A 15,637-nucleotide genomic window follows, 5' to 3' on the forward strand; every position below is an offset into this window, starting at 1 on the left:
CTTCCTTCCTTCCTTCCTTCCTTCCTTCCTTCCTTCCTTCCTTCCTTCCTTCCTTCCTTCCCTCCTTCCCTCCTTCCCTCCTTCCCTCCTTCCTTTCCTCCTTCCTTCCTTTCTCTCTTTCTCTCTCTCTCTCTCTCTCTCTTTCTTTTCCATTCTTCTTCTGCCCAAGAACAGGGCAGGAGGAGAAAAAGAGGATTAGAGAATTAGAAAAAAACCCAAATTCTGTGTGATCGTAACTTCATCCAGGGCTTCCAGACCACATCAGGAATGCAGCATCTCCTGGTACCAACACTGCGAGGCTGTTTCCAGGCTTCCTCCATGCTCTAGCAGAAACAGCAGTGAGAGGCAGAAAATACAGAAAAGCCTATACATCAGCTCAATTCATTCCCAAGTGCTTTTTGCTGGCTTCAAATCAGCAAGTGTGCCAAGACATTAAACACTTGGCGCTTCTTATTCTTGGAGTTTGTGCGCATTTTGTTGTATGCTTTAGGTTACTGGCTTGCTGAAAAAAATAAATCTTTCCAAGCTTCTTCCACAAGTGGGATTATTTTTAAATGGTCATTTCTCTTTATATACTGGCACCTTTTCTTGGACCTGCATGCCAGTACTGACAGAAGAGGTTGGTGTTTGCGACTGGGGTGCTGGGACACAGCAGTTTTACAAGGTCATGTGCTTTCAGGTATGCCAAAATACCGAAAGAAATCAAAAACTATAATCTTAGGTTTATCTTGTTTAAAATWTCATTGCCAGCTTCACTAAGAACTCAATTTTATGTGTTTTTAAAAACGGCATCAGATATTTCCCTGGATAAAGCCAGACGGTTTATTTTCCAATAATTCCAAATTGATTAGGTTTTCAGGAAAGAAAATGGTGCTTTTGGCTGCTGATGGCTTGGCAGTGACGTTTGGTCTCTGGCACAGCTCAGCAATAATGTTACTGGGAGCAGAGAGATGAGCAGGCCAGCTTTAAATTCTCAAGGCATCAACAGATGAAATCCATGTAAGAGCAACAGCATCCAGAGAAAGAAACCAAGGAAGCAGGATGGGCTGTGGATGGATACAGCTCCAATGGAGCTAAGAACAGGCTGAAATCCAGACTCAGCTTCCCCCACATTTGGTGGTGCTTTGGTTCATGCACTGACTTTGGAAAGCTGCTCACCAAGCTGGTTTGACCAAGAAGAGCTGTGGCTCTTGACATTTCAGAGGAGAAATTTCTATTTCTCCTACACACTTGCACCATGGCCCAGGAGGGAAGCATTAYGAGGACACGGTGCTTGGTGAGACATCTTCTTGAGCCCCATCTCACACAGGTCCAGGACTGCTCAGGATCAACGTGGAGCAGAAACTTATTTGGGTAGTTTCATGCCAGAAAGTGAAGGCCTAGGGTTGAGGATGATGATTTTCTACCAAATATGAGACAGGAAAAAATAGAACCAGAACACAAGAACTGAGTCAAGAGAAAAAAAGGCCAATGGTGAAGTTTGAGGCACCAGAAGCTGGGAAGACAKAAAAACTAAAGCTGCAATAAAGGTAACAAAGCAAGAAACATAGTAAGACCATGCCCATATTTGTTCAAGATCCAGCCAACCAGCTCATTTAAAGGGAAATGAAAAAGCCCGGTATCATTTCCTACTGCTCAGCAGTGTCTCCAGATGAGAAACTCTGCTTAATAAACTTTGATCGAGAGAAGCCTCCTCCCATAGAGGACAGTTCACAAGCACTCAGGAAATTAGTGGGATTATTGGAGCTGGGCATTTGAAGACATAAACGTTTCAGATTTATAAGAAACATATTTCATAATTTCTCTGCCTAGCAGTAGTTTGGGAGAGGAGGAGACGCAGCAGCAGCTCCTGAGTGAATGTGGGGGAACAAGAAGGACTCAACTGTTCTTGACAAGAAAGACCTGATTGTACTTTAGGGTTAACAGGACTTCTTTTGCGATCACTGTGGAAAAAAAAGAGCCATTGGTTAGCTTGTGGAAACCAAACTCATGGTGAGCACAGGTAGAGCTGGCTGGCTGAATTCAAAGAAAAAGCATAATGGTGAAATCCTATAAAAAGAGTTCAGATGGAAGGAGTACAGCTAAAATCCCCATGACTACCCTTTCACTTGAATTTCTCACCTTAAATTGTGATTCTAACTCAAAATCTCATATCCAAAACTCTGTGCTTTAGTGGAAGTTCTCAAGTTCTCATCTGTATGCAGATGTTGCTCTCTGAGCTCCAGCTCTTCTGAAATATGTGACTCCAGTTTCAGGAATGGGAAGTCTATCTGAGTGGAGACAGTTTGCTTTTTTTCGGAGCAGCCACAGGCTAAGTCAGCAAAGAAAACAGCATACAGAACAGCACTGCATCTTCTGAGCTGGCTTGGTTGGGTCGCATAGACCTGAACTGCTACTCATTTATTTTTCTGGAAAAATCTTTCTTTTTTTTTCTCTCCCTCTATTTCCTCGTCTCTAACATAGCACAACGTGCAAAGATACCACCGAAACGTGGCTCGATGGACAGGATGTGCAGGAAAAACACATCCAGAAGGAAGTCACCTTCTCTGGACGGTGAAACTTCCACACAAGATGACACCAAAACACTCCAAAGAGCGAAGCTGTACGCGAGCTGAGGACCAGGAAGGAAGGAATAGGGTGAGCACTTGGGGAGTAAAACTCCTGTTTACACTCCTGAGTCCTRCTCGCATCTTTTTGCTTTCCTCCAGACACTAGGGGTTAACATCTTCCTTTTGAAGGACACGAGTGCCCTGGGGCTGTGGAAGAGGAGAGGAATGAAATCTTCTCTCTCAATAAGGAGGGGAATCTTGGAGTAACTGCACACAAAGTACGTCTCCTTCGTCTGAGTCAGGAAAGAAACCGTGCCAAGTCAACGGGATTTATTTCAAATTCTGGCTCATTTCAGCTCCTATTAACTCTAAACRAAGACCAGCTGGGCTCAGCGTGCCTTGCCGCGCAGCGCAGCGCCGGGGCAGAGCTGGCTGCCTCGCTGCGAGGGCGAGCGGCCCCTCGGGGAGCACAGCGCCGGCTGCGCTGMCCCCGGGAGCACGTGGTGAGTCACGGCAAAGTTCCTCCTGCTCGGAAGCTACCACAGGCCCCTCCAAAGGCTGCCATGGACTTGACGGACTGAGGAAGACACCGAAGTTGCAGACAAGGAGGAAAAAGAAAATCCTTAAGCAACAAAACTCTGCACATTGCTCCCCTCAAAATGGGATGTTTGGACTTCCAGAGAAGAGACTGAACGGGGCCGTCGGAGATACACTGGTTATTCTAGCAATAACAGGAGAGGTTGATTACAGCTTAAGGCAGCATTGCACAAGGGTTTCAAAGCTGCTTTCAGCAGGGAACAGGGAGACGTGTGGGCTCCTCTGCACAGAGCAGTGCTCACCCTGGCCACTGGCCCTACTCAAAGCAAAGAGCTTATGCGTGTTTGACTTCCTTCCTAATCAACTCCATTCCCCTTTGATYTTGGACGCAAGGCAAAGTACCTGCTCACGGCTTTGCTGGATGTTTGTCCACGCTTGTGACGGCCCTCCAAGGCTCCAAGGCTATTACATAATGACATACCATGGCCAAGTGCAGACACGGTCAACTGCAGAAACTCAACTCCAGCATGGGAACTGGCCCTGCCGACGTAGCAGCTACTGAATAGGACAAGCTACAGGCAGGAAAAGGGTCTTCTGCCATATCCTTCCTCCTGCAAGGCTCTGCCTCAACACTTCCCCAAACACATGGCCCATATTCTCCTTCCAGTGCTGATGAATAACCCCATGTCCTTAAGTTGAGGGAGTTGAAGACAGTTCCTTCAGTAAGAGCTCCATGGACAGCCCACAGAGCATGACATGAAAACCATCTTTTCTAGGAAAAAACAGCTCAGTACATTACCCAAAAAAAAAAAAAAAAAGGAAAAAAAAAGAAAAAGAAGTGCAGATTCCTGCATGGACAACACAGATTAAAACCAGAAGTGACTCCAGGACTGTTTTTCAGCAGCCTCGGTATTTTCAGGGAGCAAATGCCATGCAAGTGCTGTGGCGCTGCCAGCTGTCGCTGAGTTCATGTGCTTGGAGTGAATGGCTGGATTCAACAGCAGCAGAGCGAGGCACTTTGATGCAAAAAARGGAAAATCTTTGAACCATATTTTCAGAGGCAGGAAACAAAGAAGAACAAAGAGCAGAAAACCACTCTAAGACAAATTCTGCTGTAAGTGATGTTTGGACAAGGTTATACTAGAGCAGTGTGTCAGACAAAAGCTAGCTCCCTCTCTGTCCTTGCATAACACAGCCCAGAAAGCAGCCCAAGACCACGGTGTTTCTGCAGCAGCTCTCCTAGCTCAGAGGAGATGGACAGTCCAGACCAGCAAGCCTCCCTTCTCCAGATGATGGAGATTGTCCTCCTCAAAGGGTTGAGATCCATGTGAGGTTGCCCCCAAACCCTTCTCAGACATCCACCCCAGTCCAGAGAGAGCAAACAAAAGGAGCCCRGTCCTGGTGGTGCTTCAGCAAAGGAATTCCGGGCCTTTGGAGCTCTCTTGGTGCACGTGTCCACGGCACGGCAGAGAGGGCAGCAGCCAGGGCTGCTCTGATGTAACCGGTTTACACAACCGGAGGGTCTGGCTAAAAGGCTTTTCCCTCCTGATGCGGTTTGAACAGCACTACAGATAGGATTTCAGGTCAAAAAGGAAGTGGAAAAAGAAAAGGACTCTGCTCCCAGTTTTGCTGAACAACGAGGGATTTTCTTGTTTCGGAGCATGTTGCATTTCATTACCTACAGACACTCCAGTTCCTTTCCTGGAACTGTAAAAACCTTGCTATCAGATGTCTGCCTTGTGTGACGACCAGCACATTACGAAAACCACAGTGCACAGCTACGGGGAGCAGCTGGAAACCCAGTGCCCCGCTCCTGCCAACTGGCTTGGGCCTTGGCACAGCCACTGGCTCTTCCCTCGGCCTCCAAGGCAAAACTGCTCTATTGCTGGAGATCAAGAGGGGCAGTGGGAAGCACTTTCAGAGGGCAGTTACTCTTGGTGAYGACTTGCCTGCGTCCGGGGTGCTGGTTCCATGCCAGAAGCTTTGAATTTTGATTCTTCGCCTCTTTTGCAAAGAGCAGGATGGACAAAGCAGCCAGGATCCACTGCAAGGGCACGCTGCACTCCAGCGTCATCTGGATATTCCAGGCACCGTCACACTATCCCCTCACACTCAGGGGTTAGCAGATAAATGAGCTCTGTACTTTGGCAAACCCAAGATGCTTGCTTTACGGATGCAGGTCCCATCAGGATTCCCAGTGCTCTTTGGCCCTCTGGTCTCCCACTCACTGTGGAGACGGATCCACCTCCTGCCTTATTCATATGGAGAGCCTCAATGTGCAGGGATGATCCTCGCTCCTGCTGCTGGCGCTGCTGATCTCAGACCCTTCAGGACTTGTGTCTCAACTGAGAGGCCCAAAATGCTCCCGYGCACTCGGCAAGGGGCAAAGGCTATCAGCTCAAACAGGCCACTTCAGAGAAAAGCAGCAAAACGGAGGGTCCAGTGGCTAAGTGCAGAAGAGTCAAGACCAAGTGAAGGCAAAAAAAAGGCATTTTTTTCCCCAAAGAAAGGAAACCCCTGGGAGGGGATCACACAGAAGAGTACAGCTAAAGAGGTGCACATCACTCCTGCGAGTTTTAAAATCTCAACTGGAGACTGCATTAAGCTGGGGCGCGATGTTTTAGATGCTCCAATCTCCTTCTTTCTACCACAGGGACAACTGGCCTGTCCCTCTGCTGAGCAGGAAACCGAGCTGAACGGAGCAGCGTGAACTTGGACAAAGTGACCAACAGATAGAGGATTCTCGTGTTTCATGGCTCCAGCTGCCATGGGCTGCCAGCCACAGCTGTGAGACTCAGGGCCCATCTCGGCTGCCAGGTTTGTTTGCTGAAATCCACTGGCTCCGAGACGTGTACAAACCACCCCTGGGGACGTGGCTGGGCCTCCCTGCTGCTTTTGTTTGTGATTTCCAACCGCAGTGGAAACCGATTTTCAGATATGCTAATGCTGGAGGCGGCGGAGCCAAGATAAAGCGGGTGATCTTTGAAAAAGATCCTTTGAAAAAGGCTTCTCGTGCTCCCAAGGAAGCTTGGTTGTGCTTGGTAATGTCATATCTATATAAATGTTATAGCCATATAATGTTATATGTATATAAAGCCCCACGATAGCTTTCTGGAAAATAGAAACTCACTCACTAAAGCTAGCGCTGGGCCTGCTGTAAGCCTTGCTGTGTCAAAGTCTCTCCTCTGTGTGACTCGCAAGGCCAGAGCAGATGCTTTATGTTGCCCTCCAGCGAGTGTAGCGCGAGTTTGGAGGTGCCCTGCCAAGCTGCCTGCTCCTACCTGCTCTGCGGCTCCCCGGGGAGCTGCCGGCGCCAGCCTCTCCCCCGCGGCACACGGGCAGGGAGGCCTGTGAAGCAGACAGAGCCACGTCATTGCAGAGCCACCAGCCATCCTGTCTCCCACATCTGCCAGGGGCCACTTGATACTAACGTGCAACCTTCCTCTAAACATAAGCAAATTAAAGATGAAGACTAAACATGTCCCTGGAGTAAAGGAGGATCTCTTCAGAAAATGGTGCAGCTGCCAGCACTAAGGGCAGTGCAGGACCAAACCCAAGCTCTGGAGAAGTCTCTGTATTGGTGACTGTGGATGGGCATCAGCTTCATTGAGCTTTACAGGAACCTCTTTGGGAAGGAAGGTGCACTAGATGCTGGGCTTCCAGACAGCTCCACATCAATTTGTAAGATAGTCGGACATGGGTACCTAGACAAATCCACATGCACATGCATGTGTTCTCTTCCACTACCGGCACGGAAGCAGTAACACCACCCCTGCCACGTCTGGATGTGACCAGCACACCTTAACAATATTGGAGCTGAAGCTACTGCCTCTAGACCAGAGAAAATATGATGGATCCAAGCACGGAGYGCAGCAAAACACAGCTGTGAGGACTCCTGGGTACCACACCAGAAGAGACCTCATGAAGATGCCATAACTAAAGATGAAGGTTACTTTAAAGCTGTCTAAACCGATATCACTATCATGCATATATCACATCAGCTGTATTAAAAACATATGCAGTGAGCACAAGGTGGAAATGCTCCATGCCTGCAGCACACCCAGTGTCTCCTCCCTGGTGGTGTCACACTATGGGACAGGTCTCTAGGAACCCGGCACAGGAGATTGTCACCATGCAGCCTCTCCATCTGCCCTCAGGGGACATCCTCACTGTTTTTCCCTAATGAGACCTTAACTTTGTCCAACAGCTGTAAGAAACCTTTTTCCATCCTATTTTGTGGATGGCTGTGTCTAAGGTGGCTTTGGGGCATCCATCTTACAGAGGATGGAATGATTTTATATTCCAGCTTCCAACACTCATTCAAAGAGGAAGGGATTATAGTTATCTCTAGTGCTTTGCACCTCTAATCTGCAAACTTTATGTTGGCAGAAACCTCAGGAAGATCCCACTAGTATTTATGCATTTTCTCCATAGGAAGCTCGGATTAAAAATCCTCAAAATATTGACAGAGAAAGTTTTTGTACTTCTGTCATAGGGCTTCTACTGTTAAATTTCCTCAGTAAGGGCAGCAAGGATGGCCTCTAAATTAGGGAATGGCCAAGTATGTGGCAAAGGAGGCMCTGCTCACTCTCTCAATCTTATGCGGGGTTCAGAGTCTGCTGGAGTTTAGGCATAAGGAAGCGTATTAAAATAGTAGATGGAAATATAGCACTCCACAGTAAAAAAAAGAAAAAAAACAAAGTGGAGTGATTATGAACAGGAATCTTGGCTCTATTGACTTTTTTTTTTCCTTTTARTAATAAAACAGAAAACGGCATCATGTTCCCAGGGACATGCTGGCAAACAGCAGGGATGGAATCTGCGAGAATCTATATTTTATGCACTATAACTTAATATGGCTTTTTCGTAATTTCAGTGTTTTTATTGGTGCTTAAACATGCGCAATACCAACAGGCAGAGCAGGCAGGAAMGCAGCACATGCAAACTGCGCTGGGGCCGGACACCGAGCCATGCCAGGCTGCACRGGGAGCTGGGGTACTAGGTACCACCCAGCGCCCACGGGACGCTCCCAGTCCTGCACGGAGCTCCCTGCGGGCACGGGGGGCTGTGGCCAAGTGTGGCTGCATTTGGGGCGGCCCTCCAGCCTCGTTCTGCACATTTATGGTGTTGCAGAGCGGCGCAACGGTATTAAGCCAATGTTTCCACTTTCTAGTCGAGTCAGAGCGCAAAATCCCAACCTCAACCCAAAAATAACACAAGTCCAACCCCTTTGCTGCTTCCATCCCCTCACACCCTTCCTCCTGCTCTCCTTTTCACCAGCCACAGCGTCACCGAAAGGAACAACCACATTCGTTGGCAGCAAGAAGGGAGCATCCCCCTGGGCACCATGATACCTAGTGGCTCGAGGTAGCACTTTGGGTGCCACCATCAGCCTGACAAATTCGGGCCACTKGTCCCCCCCAGGATGCCAGGGCTGCACAAGGAGGTGTGGGGTGAGAGCAGGGAAGGGTTCTGCCTGCAGAAACACAGAAGCAACCCCCATCTCAAATCTGCATCCCGATTAAAGGACCGATCCTTCTCCTGGATGTACAGGTTTGCAAAAATTAACATACTTTACGCCACCCTGTCCTCCATCTCGGAGGACTCCTTGTCCTAGCAATGGATTCTGGTTTGTTTTCTGCATCTTCCTCTGGAAATTCCAGGTGTTTTGCTGCAACAGAGCATGTCCTGTTACAGTGGTATAAATATCTACAGTAATTGCTGTCCTTGGGGAAAAAAAAGGAAAAGAAAAATAAAAGAAARAAAGGTCTGTGTGTATTTCTTGTTAGGTTTAAAGGAAATCCAGCCTTCCAGGCACAACACTACCAGCTTTCTTTTGTCCTCTTTTGCAAAAAGACCTTGTCTGTGCAGGCGAGCTAGCTGGCCCTTGCACCCCAGACCTCAGCCGTGCCACTGTCCGAGCTGGGGTGCAAAACCTCGGCAGGGCAAGGGCAGCACCCAAAGAGGGTTAAACCCAGAGAGGGTTAAAGCCTCTTGCATGCAGGGATTCAGGCAAGAGCACCCAGCTCTCCTCCCTCCTCTTTTCAGGCCAGATGCAACTGCTGGTTTGGGAAGCCGTGTGCTGTGACCCTAATGAGAGGGCCCAGGAGATTTCCTGCACCAAGAGCTTGAATTTTACAGACCCGGAGGCGGAGGAGAGCRCCAGGCACTACAGGAACCCCCCGACCGGGCGATGGAGACCAGCAGGCTGGTTTCTCAGACTCACTCGGACACCTGTGATTCCCGGATATCCCAGAGGGCCTTCTTTTCCCTTCAGCCCTTCGCTGCCTTTTTCTCCTTTCTCTCCTTCCAGGCCTTGCTCTCCTTTGTCTCCCTGTGGAAGAGAGGAGGGAGTGAGCTCTYCATACCCACACAGCACTCGGGTCACTGTACAGGGCTCTTGCAAGGAAAAAAACCACCACATAATTAATATTTCAGGAGTTGGGAAGGAAGAGAGCCTGCAAACAAAAGGATGAATGAGGCTGAGTCATAATACACTTGACATTTAACAAAATGAGCAAAACCAGTTATTATTATTTTTTTTTTTATTTTGAGTCTCTTGGCTGGAGGAGGAGGAACTGCCCCATTACACAGGGTAATTTGAACCCTTTGCTCCTCCTGCAAAAASGCCCGAGCCTCCCACGTGCATGAGACAGGCAGACAAGTCTGAGAGACTCTCTTGCCTCATCCAGAAGCCCTGAGCTCAGGATGCTGAAAGATGTTTAATAGGACGTGTTCGTTAGGATCGCCCGCTTGGCGCTTGCTGCTGGGCGGGAAGCAGCCCAGGGCTCAAATAAACACTCTGCAAAACAATGTCATCTTGCCCCGCAGTCCATTTGTGGTTGGAGCGGTGGGTATCACGTCCAATTGCTTTTATTACAATCGATGGTGCACAATTTTATGGGGACAACCAAAAAGAGCCAATTCTGTACTCACAGCAGCACTGACCCTTGGGTAACCAACTGGTCTTAATGGAGTGATTCTTGATTTGCAGCTGGGCTGGTGAGAGCACAGTCATGTCTCTTATGGATAAACAAAGGCTTGCACGGCCAAGGCCCATTTAGGCTGAAAAGATCAGGTTTGGTTCAGCATCCCTTAAGGATGGAGGGGCAAGAGAATACAAAGGTCTTCAAAGTCTTTAAGGAGGAATCTTGCAGTCTGACATTCAGAGATAAGGAGAAATAGAGATGCGCGGTGAATAGTTTAACTAGAACAAAACAGTAAATTGTGTGTTGTGGGACTGGCTGCTTTTTCTCTCCATGGAACAAATGTGTTGGCCTGTGTGGRAAGGTTGGGTGCGCAAGGACAGAAATCATAGCAGCCTTAGGGCTCCTACGTATGCAGGGCAAGGCAAGACCTGAGTAAGCATTTGGGATGCTGCCAAGAGGAAGGGGATCTGGTTTCTCCACTCATGAGCAATGTCGTAGTCAGTGGAGTGGGGCAGAATGATGGACGATTCTTGATTTCCCCTGCCAGGATCAGGAATCCCTGATTAGTGGGAAATTTAATCCGTAAACTCAAATAAACCAGACAAATTGTTGGAAATGAGTCTTTGAAGAAGTTGACCTTTCTTAAGAGCTGATCCGATGCCAAAAATGTGGGAAGAGCAGTGAAACATGAGGAATCCTTTGTAAAAATCAAAGCTTTACCCAGCTTAAATTTGACAATATRTGAACTTGCAGGGAAAAAAAAATCCTTAGTTCTTATTTCAAAACAAATTGTTGCATAAATCTGAGAAGCAAGGGGATAGCAGACAAGGGACAACTTTGCGTCAGAGCACCTTGCCTCTGCATCCCAAATTTCCCAAGGTTGCAGCTATCAATCACCAGAGAAGGGGAGCTGCAAGCCATGCCAGGCCTCTCTCCATGCCAGGCAGAAATACGACCCCTAAAGGGGCAGAAATGGCCCTCACAAATACTGCTCCAAGAAAAACTCAGCTTTGAAAGGAGTAACAGAAACAGAGCATAGAGAAGAAAGACTTAATCTATGGAAAAACAGATCAGCTAAAATGCACAATAGGCAGGGGAGATGGCAGGAGGACCAAGCAGTGGAAAAATCCATCACCCCACAGCCCTGCTGTGCCTGCTGCTTGCCAGGGATGCAGCTCTGCGGTGAGAGCAGCAGGTTTACCAGGTGTAAGCAGGTAACAGAAGGTCTGAACATAACGTGCATTGAACTTAGTCCCCGAATGATTCTCAGTTGTCTGAGCCTAATGAATGGTCTTCAAAGTAGAGAGAGGCTTTTATGGCCAGGTAGGACTGCAGCAGAGACCTTTCCTTTAGGAGCAAGTACAGCTGAGGTGGCTGCCTCCTATACGGCAAAGGGAGCAGGACAGACATTTCTGCACACATGGAATAATCCCAATACCTGCTTTGGCTTCTAATGCCCCCYGTTTCCTGCTGATGGGAGCACTGTGGGCCTGAGCACGTGGGCAGGACGCGACCGCTGGGACCAGGCACAGCAGCAGGGTTTACCTTAACACCATCCGGGCCYGGTGGTCCGCTGTCCCCTTCCAGCCCTGATTCTCCCTGCAAGACACAGAGGCAAAGAGACGTAAGGCCATGTCCAAATCTCTTTTGGATGGCARCTTTCGGCAGGGAGCATTGCAGAGAGGCAGTCGGGTGACACCTCTGTGCCAGTGCCCAGGAACAGGGGAAGCTGGCGCTGCACAAACCCTTCCTGCAGCAAGAGAAGATGGCAACCTCTTGCTTCATTTGGAGTCGTATTTTCTCCTTTACAGTCCCCACCACCAGCCTGCGGGAAGACCTCTTTCCCCGGGTGGAAAAGAGGGTTCAGTCTGTATTCATTTAACGTGGGGCTTCCCCATCCTGCTCCAACAAGCGGCTGCAGTCCCCAGCAGGGCCACGCGGCACTGCCGGCATCAATCCGCGCATTCACGGCCGCCTGGCTCGCTCCCACGAGTGCACAGAGCAGCCAGTGTTCCCCCGCTTCATGCCACCCTTCTGCCCCCGAGGCCGCCTGTCCCGGGGCGCAGAGCCGGCCTACACACCCGGCCTGTTCCCACACAGCCCCTTTCACACCGCGGGCTGTGCAGGGGCCGTGCCCAGCGGCGGCCGCGGGCGGGAGCCTGCCTTTCTCATCCTGCACAACTGCTTCGTTGTGAGGAACCGGCCAGGATGTGGAGATCTCCCCTTGAACTATTTTCAGAGCTCCCCGTGACCTTGGATTTCCAGCTGCTTGCCCGGATGACTGACTGGGGCTGTGACAGCCACTAGCTCTGCAGCATCAGAGCGGCTCATGTACGGGGGCGAGCTCAAACTGACAGACCCTGGGAGGAAGGCATTCCTGTCCGGCCAAGGGACAGGAGGGTTACGGGATTCCCACATCAGGGCTTCTTTGCCCAGGCTGTGGGCAAACGGGGAAAACAGCATCATGGGGATACAGGGGAGTGAGAGGGCAGAGCTCAACGGGAAAGGGACTGTACTCACTCTTTGACCAATGAGGCCTTGCTCTCCAGGGACTCCCAGCTGTCCAGGATCGCCCTAAGAAGAAAGAAGCACAGACATGGGGACAAACTGCTTGCTGATGGCAAATCCTCAATGGGGAGACGGACTGTGGATGCCTGGTGCTCTTCCCGGGAAGGCAGCGAAGGCGTCGAGGGGCAGCCAGGAGCACAGGAGCCGAAACACTAGCGCAGTATGAGGACGCCAAAGACACAGTAGCTCCAGTGAAACGTCAGAAGGTTTGCCAAGGAAAACATGGCAAAGGACGGCAGTGGGGGTGGGGAGGGAAGAACAGCACAGAGGAAATTGCATTTAATCCCCAAATACAGCCTGTTCAAAGGCTCTRCATACAGGAGCGATCCTTCAAATGAAGCAGAGAGGGGGACAGAATAAAATAAAACTCCCTCTGAGCTGCTAAGCACAGAGATCTTATTCAAACAAAGAGGTTTTTTTTTAAAGGCCTTTCCATTTGGACAAGAAGGTGCATTCATGGCTCTGGAGYGGGGCACCTTCCCATCAACAACCATCCGAGCAGGTCAGTCCCCAGGTAGCCAAGACTTGCAAACTGCAGCAGGATCTTCTCTGAGGATATTTTTACACTTGGGACCTTCCCAAGACCCTTCTTGTTTCAATCAAGTCTCTGGGTCAAGGACTCCCTTCACTGCTCACATTTCACACCTGGGAAAGAATCGAGCTGCATTTTCAAAGCTCTGCGCCAGCTCTGGAGGCAGCAGATCCCTGGAACGGTGCTTCTCCCCACACCAGCAGCATGCCTCCTCTGGCACAGAGATAGGCCTCAGAAATTTGTAAGCAAGAGCTTAAAGATAACCTTTCTTTCTTTTCTTTTTTTAAACTTGRTTTTTGTGGGTAATTACACTGCTTGCTTTGGCTGCTCAGTGGTGAACTCACAAGGTTATCCTCTCCTAGGAGAGACAGAAGTGACTCCTATTTCTCCCCGCCCTGACAGACAAGTTGCATGAAGGGCTTTTCTTACCTTCATGCCAGGTTCACCTGCAAGGCCAGGTTGTCCCAATGAGCCAGGGGGTCCCTAGAGGGGAAAAAAAAAAAAAAAGAAAAGAAAGATGGTGAAAACCTCCTCCAACCCTCTTCTTTCCAAGCAGAAGGCAAGAACAAAGATATAATTCCTCCAGCAGAGCACTCCTGGGTGCACGGAGCCCTCGCTGCAGTGTAGTTACCTCCCTGGCACTGGTCCAGGGTATGGGRCATCACGGGGGTCAGGGACCCCTGGTGTCCCTTCCTGCGAGGGCTGGGCTCATCTCTCACACTGCCGCTCTCCCCAGGCCTGCTGCAACCTCCTTCTACCAAGTCACCTCTCATTCCTCGCAGCCCCTCTGCTTGCTGGGGTTAGAAGCCACGCTGGGGAGCAGTGTTGGCGCTAGTTAGGGAGGGCAGGAAGAGCTACGTGATTAGACTTGAAAGGCACTCGTAAGGGCTCAGCGGGCTGGCTATTAGAGCGGGTAACAAAACTGTTCAGCTGTGTGCTTGCTGTCCTTGGCTTGCTTCCTCAGACCAACATGACCCAATACAGTGACATCCAGCACCCACTTGCCCTGGCTGGATGGGCCACCAAACATCCAGCACCAAGAACAGGGCTAGGATTAGAAACCCAGATTAGAAACCCTGGCCCATCACTAGGCTGTACTAGCTGAAAAAACAGCAGCTACTTGACTAAGTCTTGTCCATCTGAGCATACATCCTGATGCACAGGGRACTCAGCATCCTCCAGATAGCCACAGATATATACCTGATCCAGAAAATTACGGGGAACAGGGTGGGAAGAGACAGGATGAAAAAACGACCCCACAGATTGTTCTTAGTATGTGCCCTGATGCTGCTAAGCTTGCAATAGTAGGGTCACTTTATTTAAACATCTTTGGTACTACAAAAAATGAATCTTTGTACATTTTCTACCACCTCCAGGAAAGGATGGGGAATGAGAATCTGTAAAAGAAGACTAACGATGGGACAGAAAAGTTTGTCTTTACAGGATCTGAGCGGCTTATTTGCAACTCTTTGCAACTAAGAAGAAAGGAAACAAGAGCACATAGTCATGGGAGTACCCAGCTGCTCAAAGAATAAAGCCAGCTCCTAGCTTGCTGAGATGAATTAGGCTGAGGAGGAAGCTGGATGCATGCTGGGTTTACCAACAAGTGGTCAAGTCAGGCAATGAGAAAATTCACGCTCCAGTGAAAGCAAAAGATCTTGCTTTGGTTTCTCCAGTGGTGCCAGTGCAGGGAAAGGCTCCTGGAGGAGAGATGGATTTGAATAAACCTCTGTATTTTCTTGGTTGGAAACATCGAAAGTGGCTCGGTAGGAGYTTTCCAGCTCCCCAGTGTGGTTTACCACGCCGAGAGTGTGCTCCATGCAGTCTAGCAGCTATGAGAATGGAAACTTTCGTGACTCATGCGTTTGCAGTGGACTACATTAAAAGGCACCTTCGTTGCTGTTTTCACAACCAAATGAAACATCACAAYCTAGAGAGGGGAGCCTCACAAGGAGAACTGGTAGATTTGATCAGGACTATAAGAAGGTCAAATCAACCTGAGCCTGCAGAATAGCCAGGGGGAACTCATGGAAGCACCTCCCGCAGTCCACAGGGCACTGTTTGACAACTGCTCCTGCCACGGGTGTGTTTGTGCCATTGCTTCWTGGCAACAACAAATCAAAAAACCTGGGCCAGCAGCAAAGGCATTTCTCTGAGGCTCCTCCGCTGGCCACAGCTACCTGCACGGGACTGCCGAGCTGGCTGACAAAACCGTGTCGGATCATGATGGCAGCAGCAAGGAGAGGGAGAGAAAAGACCATTTTCAAGCCTGAATTGCTGCTGCGTTTGTGCTCAGCTCTGCACCGCGGTATGGAAATGTGGTCTCTGGCACATCGGGGGCTTGCGACACGCTTGTGAGTGTGGTCAGCTTTGAAACACTTCTCTTGTTATGGAGACGGGTCTGCTCATGTGCCAATGGGGATTCTATGGTCTGCTTTTGATGAAAGTGAGCCTCAGATTTCTGATTTTGGCTGTTTGCTTTGGAAGTCGACCCGTGGGAAATCCTTCCTGTTCGTGTCCAT

The 15,637-nt window shown here is 49.4% G+C and overlaps 1 protein-coding gene across 1 annotated transcript in view; it reads right to left on the minus strand.

Moving 5' to 3' along the window:
* The window catches only part of COL27A1 (collagen type XXVII alpha 1 chain), a 151,831-nt gene that overhangs the window by 25,177 nt on the left and 111,017 nt on the right, over positions 1 to 15,637 (minus strand). The window contains exons 35-38 of the mRNA XM_026049328.1: positions 13,545 to 13,598; positions 12,536 to 12,589; positions 11,561 to 11,614; positions 9,313 to 9,420 (exon numbers count right to left, since the gene is read on the minus strand). Coding sequence (XP_025905113.1) covers positions 9,313 to 9,420; positions 11,561 to 11,614; positions 12,536 to 12,589; positions 13,545 to 13,598 — 270 coding nt within the window. The remainder of the gene's footprint in view (positions 1 to 9,312; positions 9,421 to 11,560; positions 11,615 to 12,535; positions 12,590 to 13,544; positions 13,599 to 15,637) is intronic.

This window comes from Nothoprocta perdicaria, unplaced genomic scaffold (genome assembly GCF_003342845.1).
Source record: "Nothoprocta perdicaria isolate Ctin4 unplaced genomic scaffold, notPer1 scaffold_6, whole genome shotgun sequence".
NCBI lineage: Eukaryota > Metazoa > Chordata > Aves > Tinamiformes > Tinamidae > Nothoprocta > Nothoprocta perdicaria.